The following is a 7,246-nucleotide window of genomic DNA, read 5'->3' as shown; positions in this document are numbered from 1 at the left end:
TTTATTTAAAAAGCAAGTGAACAAAACAGTACATTAATCGACTCATTTTCCTTGTTCGTTAAATTATTGCAACGTTTATTTTTATTGTTGGTTAAATGTTATCACATTTCTTTTAATCCTCCTCTTACTTTGTTGAATACCCTCGTGTAGGACTCTTTATCAATTTAATGAAATTACATCTTTTGTTTCCGTAAAAAAGAAAATAACTGACTTGCATTCATTGATACACGTATTCGAATTATTTATATTTATTTTTCAGTAGTGTTGAATATCTGCATTAATGTCATAATCAGAATACAAATTTATTTAAAAGGTTTTGATTATAATTCTTCTTGCATGCATCCTGACAATTAGTTTTTTTTTAATTAGTTTATTCAAAACTTTAATTAAACTTTAATTGTAAGAATATGAATAAAAGTGAATAAAATAATACTACTAGCATAGTTAGTTAAAAAGCACAACCTCATTTTGGTCCATAAAATTATGCAGGTAGTCATGGCTACCGTTTCTTCGTTCGCTCACACTCATCATCTTCACTGTGTGTTTCCACAACGACGCCGTTTTATAGCTCCTCGCCAGCTCTGCTTCCTCTCTGTCTGCTCCTCCAATCACGATACACAGAGGTATAATTTGTCTATCCCACTGCTTCAGCTGTGCCTATTCAACACATTACTACTATTTACTTTTCTGTTTAGTGTTAAATCATTATATTTATATTTATGGTATATATTTAGTTGGAATGAGCAAAATGAGGTAGCAATGTATCGAAAATTGCGAATAAACGAAACGCGGAAGAAAATGAGTACGAATTTTAGAGGTTTGTGAAGAAAATAACTACTATTTTGAAAATCCACTCTGTAATTTAATCAGAAATGAAGGGGAAATTAATAATAATTATTAAGAAGATAGTATGTTCCTCTCCGATTTTGTTATTATCCGGAGCGAATGGATTGTAAATTTTAGATTCGAGATACGTTTTCTTAATGTATTAATCAATGTAATTGATGAATGCAGTGGTGGTGAAATTTTGATGCATAGTATTCCAAGGCGAACATTGTTGACTAGTTTATTTGTATACTCGTCTTATCTTCACACTTCAAGTTATTCATCAGGTTTGGGAGCTCTTTCGGTTATTTTTAACAATTCCAGTTTTGTATATGCTGCTGCATTTTCAATCTACTAACATGATGAAATTTTAAATGTAGCACATGCCTTAGGAGATCCATCTGTTACAATTGAACAAGTGACACCTCCTGTCTTTCCTTCTGGCACACTTTTTCCTCCCGAGGTGAGTTACTAGATTGTTTAGTTTCCAATATCTGATTTTACGGTCATCACCACAAGTTTATGCTCTCTTGTTTTCTATCTGTATACTTGGTAGCAAAGGATTGTACAACTCTTTGAGAAGAACACTTACTCCGTTGTCAACATATTTGATGTTACTTTACGGCCTCAACTTAATGTTACAGGTGTGGTGGAGGTAAATTATTCATAATTTCCATCAATGATATGATTTCAGTCTGTACTTTGGCTCTATTGCTCATAAGCTACACTTTATATAAAGCATTGTCTGCTATACATATACTTTTTAGATTTCGTAAGTTTATTATTTATAAATATGTTTGTAATAATGGCGGATGTTTTGATTTTTTTAATAATGTTAATGAGTGACAGATTCCTGAGGGAAATGGCTCTGGAGTTGTGTGGGATGAGCAAGGGCACATCGTGACGAATTATCATGGTAAGAGCTTGCATGTTTATAATTAGATATAATTTGCAATTGGACTAGATGTTTTTACTGGTCCAGTAGATTAATGAGCTTTTCTGTAATGTTACACCGAACCAACGTAGGCAATAATGTTTCAATATGCTTGTAACTGGAGACTTATTAATCCTTCACAAAATTTATTTTATAAAAGGATTTTTATGTATGTATATGTCTGATTTCCACCTAGATGTTTCCAATGTCAACATGTATAGATGCACCACAAGCTCTTCATGGCCACTTGTACAGTTTCAGGATGTTTCCTTGCCTTTTCATTTTGGGGGTTATATTGTCAATTGTTTGATTGTGTCAATTGGTTGGAATATAGGTGCCCCTAAGCAATATATATAACTAGAATTATTGTATATGATTTGTGCTTAATTTTCTGATTACAATACTCTGATATGCTGAACTAATCTACTTTCACGGTGTGGTGACTAGTAATTGCTAATTCTCTATCAAGAAATCCAACTTCTGGGCAAGTTGTTGCTCGGGTGAATATTCTCGCTGCAGACGGGTAAGACACCACTCACAAGGACTTCATTCTTGATATCAGAATTGAGCTCGAAATCACTCCATTGAATATATATGGTATTGTATCTTTTCTTGGAAGGGTACTAAAGAACTTTGAGGGGAAACTAATTGGTGCAGACAGAACCAAGGATCTTGCTGTCCTGAAGGTAAATTATTACTTGAACCTTGAAATATAGGCGTCAGCGTCACGTAAACCCAAAATAGTGAGCAGACGAACTAGCTCTTTGCATTGCACCCACTGTCGTCATGCTATAGAGAAGGATATTGAATTGCATCACTTTGTAGTTGAACAGATATCTCAATATTAGCAAGCAACACAGGTTACAACGATATCTCTTGCTCAATCAAATTCTGTAAATTTACAGTTAAGAAGTAGTATGTCCTTAGTTTGCAGTGGAAAATATGTTGGCCATGACATAAACAGCAAGAAATTATCATTTCAACATCTCTAGAGGCCTAAGTTGTAGATTGAGTTATAGTTCTGATGGGTAGCTGAAGTTTGGGGAAATTTGAGCTGATTTTGCTTTTAATATATAGCTCTATCCATATCAATATGGATATACTTAACCTTGTGAAATCTCATTATATAAATTATTTGTGAATCTAGCTGCTATCATTGCATCTGTAACTTCTATATTAAGTTGTAGATTGAGTTATAATTCTGATGAGTAGCTGAAGTTTGGGAAATTTCAGTTGATTGTGCTCTTTATATACATCTCTATCCTTACCACAATGGATATTCTTAACCTTGTGAGATCTTATTAGATACATTATCTGTGAATCCAGCTGGTATCATTGCATCTGTAACTTCCAAATTAAGTTTTATTTACATCTTTACTATTTAGCCCTTATAACTTATAATTGGGTCATTATTGATCTTCTTATGTTCTCAATGACGATCTAAATGTCTAACTGCCAATTTATTGAACGAACTATCAAGTTCTTGATATAATGTCTTTCACTAAGATAGGTAGACGCCTCCGAAGATTTGTTAAGGCCGATCAAGGTGGGGGGTTCATCTTCTTTAAAAGTTGGCCAGCAGTGTTTAGCCATTGGTAACCCATTTGGTTTTGATCACACACTCACAGTCGGCGTGATAAGTGGACTCAACCGGGATATATTCAGCCAAACTGGAGTGACTATTGGTGGGGGGATTCAAACAGATGCAGCTATCAATCCAGGAAACAGGTGCCCTGAATGTGTTATTTCATCATAAATAAATTGTTGTCTGCTAAATCATTTATAGTATCAGGTTCTGGATCTCACTTAAACAATGTAACCACTTGTGATTTGTTTCTTTTAATGTGGCAGTGGAGGCCCTCTACTTGATTCTAAAGGGAATTTGATTGGTATAAACACCGCAATATTTACACAGACAGGTAAAATTTGCATATGTGTTTATTTGTGTGTTGTTAGTTCTAAAAGGGTTGGATTAATAATAGTACTTTGTGATTTAGTGTTTGTCACTTCATAATTGTTAGAATTTTATGCTTTGATATTTAAATATAAATATATTTTAATAATTGGTTATGTTGACCAAATCTTTAGGATAATATTTTATGATTAGTTATGATTTAGATTTTAATTTTTTTGAATTATGATTGTATTATTTTTAGGAGATAAGATAGGTTGTTATGTATTTGCCTTTGCCACAAATGATTATAATAAATATAATGTCTTGATGTTATATTTTTGTTTTACACCTACAAAAATTAACATGGTATCAGAGCTTTCTTCTTACGGTATATCAGAGCTTTCTTCTTAAGGCTCTTCTTAAGGGACCTGTGAAGCACCATGCCTCATACCTTCACCATAAAACATTTCCATAACTCATACACACACCATAACACAACTCACAACCATAACACATTTTTCATGACCGAGAAGTCTAAAATCACAACCCATAACCCATGTCATGATCTATAACCATAACCCACAACTATAACACATGACTGAGAAGTCTAAAATCATAACTCACATGACTGAGAAGTCTAAAATCATAATATATCATCGCATACAAAAATATAACCTAAAATCACAATCATGAAAATGAATGGAGACAACTATAATCAGGAGGAGCACAACTCTATTCCAGGAGGAGCACGAGAGGAGCACGAGAACAACGTGTTTTGCAATATATAAAAGATGATAAAGATGTCCAAGAAATGTAGGCTACAACGCGGGAGGAGCATGAAGATTATAATTTGTTTTGATGAAAATTAAATATCAAAGCAAGGAGGAGTGTTAGAATTTTATGCTTTGATATTTAAATATAAATATATTTTAATAATTGGTTATGTTGACCAAATCTTTAGGATAATATTTTAGGATTAGTTATGATTTAGATTTGAATGTTTCTGAATTAGGCTTGTATTATTTTTAGCAGATAAGATAGGTTGTTATATATTTGCCTATAAAAGGCCACAAATGATTATAATAAATATAATGCCTTCACGTTTTATTTTTGTTTTACACCTGCTTGTTCACAATGTAGACACCTACACCTATAACCCTAAATGTACACACACGCCTACAAAATTTAACAATAATGTTCCATCTCAGTCCGTACCTTTGTACCTATTTTCAAAAATCAAAATATAGTTTTTGGTGTGACAGGGACATCAGCAGGTGTAGGTTTTGCCATCCCATCCTCCACCGTCACAAGGATTGTGCCTCAGTTGATACAGTATGGAAAAGTAAGTTCTGTGGCAATGTATTCATGCAGTCTTCATTTCTCATCCCTTTCTGTTGGATTCTTCAGTATTTCATACTTTTCTCTTTAGATTTTCGGTAGTTTTGTCATCTAGGTTTAAAACTGTCTCCACAGATTTTCAAAAAATCTACATGTTGCTCGGGAAAGTAGTAAATGTCTATCATTATCTTTAATTCTGATTTATCTCTGTGTTAGGCTGTTCGAGCTGGTTTAGATGTGGATTTTGCTCCAGATTTAGTTGCAAATCAATTGAATGTTCGAAATGGAGCTTTAGTTCTACAGGTTCCACATTGCTAAATAAATTGCTATTGTCATTATAGATGAAATTGAAGTACTGTATTTAGATTTTGAAGGCAACCTTTATCACATATTCATCTTGGTTATTCAGGTTCCCGAAAATAGTATCGCAGCCAAGGCTGGGCTTCTTGCAACTACGAGGGGTTTTGCTGGTAATATTGTACTTGGAGATATTGTTACAGCAGTTGACAATAAACCTGTAAGCTGCTTATTCTTCTCCTATAGCTTGTATAGTTTAGCACATCAGTATTCCCAAAACTTACTCCAGTGTCAATGACCAAGTGGATTTAGGAAACACCACTCAAATTAATTGCTCCGATGCCTTTTAAATAATTTTTAACCCCAAATTTTTTCAATTATAGATTTTTCTCAACCCGGGGGAGCTTATGATTTTTAAATATGAATTTTAAGTGCTTTTTACTCTTTAGCCTCAGAGAAAGGACAACACAAAATTTCTGTACATTTCACTAATGCTTTCATTTTATTGTTTATGACAGATCAGAAGTAAGGCAGAATTGTACAAAGTGCTGGATGAGTATAGCGTGGGGAATAGAATCACTTTAAAGATCCAAAGAGGCAGTGAAAACTTGGAGGTACCCATAGTTCTAGAGGAAAAGAGTTCTTGAAAAATATGTTATTTTCATTCTTATATATTTATTTATCAGATCATATTTTCTTAAAGTATTGGTCATATCTCATATTAATTGTAAGTGCACAAACGAATAGGAAACATTAGCATAGTAACCCCCTCATGATTACTATTGCTATCTTAAAAAATGTATGAAACCAGTGGCTTGTATGACATCCCAGCTTCAGCGAGAAAAATAGAAAGATGCTCCCCTATGTAGTCGAAGACTAGAAGGGCATGAGAAGAGAGCCTTCCTTTGTAAAAATATTTCAGCCTTAGAGCAACCTCCAGTCGTAGAGGAACCTAACCTAGTGGTTTGCAATTGTATAACTTTGCTTCTTCCAAGGTTAAAACCAGATACTTGATTGTAAATATTCTGATACCTTCCTATGCAAACGAAGACCTTTTCTTTTTGAAATTATGCAGATGAAGACCTAATCTAGAAGAAATAAAAAAGTTTCAACCACAAACAGTGTTTCCAATGCATGTGATAATCTTTAAAAATTGCTTTTAAACATTGGGCTGTCTTTTCTTCAATTCCTATTCCAATATAAGATGTTATAATTCAAAAATATAGGGTTGTGCAAGTTATAATTTTACAAAATGTGTAACTACTTTTAACCATTTGGTTATCTTGTCTTCTATTCATATATAGGATGCTTATGAAAACATAAGGTTATGCAATTTATAATTTTAGATATTGATATGGGCTGACAGAGAATTAGTTCTTTGAAAAATAACAGGGAATTAAGTAATTAACTGATAATTAATTTATATTTAGCCTTGTACCAAGTGGTATTGCCCTTTTTCTCCCTCATGAAACAAGGAATTAAAACTTGTTGACCCTGTAGTGGGTTCACATGAAAATGGGCCTTAAAATTAAGGATCATGTGAAGTTCCCAGCAGTCACTTAGCAAAAAAGGAGTTCCCAGAACCAGCAGTCCTCTTGGACGAGCCTAACAAAACAAAATGAGGACACTATTCTAGCCATTCTTAAGCACTCACAAAATGATAGTATAAATATATCTTATTCCCTCATGTATTGATAAATAATAATTTGAATGTTTCTTTGGAAGGGTTTAGGAATTTGTTGTTCACATTAGCGTCGACCTGTGGTTTTTACTTCAACTGGGACAGGTTTTATAGTAATGGAACCGTATATGAATCAACTGGGACAGGTTTTATAGTAATGGAACCGTATATGAATCACACACAAGTCTGGTTAAAAGTTATTGCATTTCTAGGAAATGTGAACTAGATCCCCTGATACTCTTTTTAATTCATGGGATTATTTTTTTTGTTAAGCATC

At 33.4% G+C, this 7,246-nt stretch overlaps 1 protein-coding gene across 1 annotated transcript; it reads left to right on the top strand.

Annotated features, from left to right (window-relative positions):
• Nucleotides 1-457: 457 nt before the first annotated feature.
• On the top strand, nucleotides 458-6,362 carry LOC141718143 (protease Do-like 8, chloroplastic). Its single transcript, XM_074520521.1, has 13 exons — nucleotides 458-623; nucleotides 1,015-1,112; nucleotides 1,206-1,288; nucleotides 1,382-1,480; nucleotides 1,675-1,741; nucleotides 2,207-2,282; nucleotides 2,379-2,445; nucleotides 3,270-3,487; nucleotides 3,611-3,678; nucleotides 4,916-4,995; nucleotides 5,208-5,294; nucleotides 5,401-5,508; nucleotides 5,807-6,362. The coding sequence occupies exons 1-13, from the start codon at nucleotides 484-486 to the stop codon at nucleotides 5,933-5,935; spliced, it is 1,320 nt and encodes a 439-aa protein (XP_074376622.1). The 5' UTR covers nucleotides 458-483; the 3' UTR covers nucleotides 5,936-6,362.
• The last annotated feature ends 884 nt before the right edge of the window (nucleotides 6,363-7,246 follow it).

The sequence above is a fragment of the Apium graveolens genome, chromosome 4 (assembly GCF_009905375.1).
Source record: "Apium graveolens cultivar Ventura chromosome 4, ASM990537v1, whole genome shotgun sequence".
NCBI classification, from domain to species: domain Eukaryota; kingdom Viridiplantae; phylum Streptophyta; class Magnoliopsida; order Apiales; family Apiaceae; genus Apium; species Apium graveolens.
The sequence above is the reverse complement of the archived record's forward strand: the minus strand, read 5'-3'. Positions and strand labels throughout refer to the sequence as shown.

What these genes read in the sequence shown, in the direction of transcription:
- LOC141718143 (XM_074520521.1), top strand. Translation starts at nt 484, where the DNA reads ATGCAGGTAGTCATGGCTACCGTTTCTTCGTTCGCTCACACTCATCAT. An exon ending in AATATTCTCGCTGCAGACGG is followed by an intron (nt 2,283 to 2,378) that starts GTAAGACACCAC and finishes TTTTCTTGGAAG; the next exon opens with GGTACTAAAGAACTTTGAGG. An exon ending in AGGATCTTGCTGTCCTGAAG is followed by an intron (nt 2,446 to 3,269) that starts GTAAATTATTAC and finishes TCACTAAGATAG; the next exon opens with GTAGACGCCTCCGAAGATTT.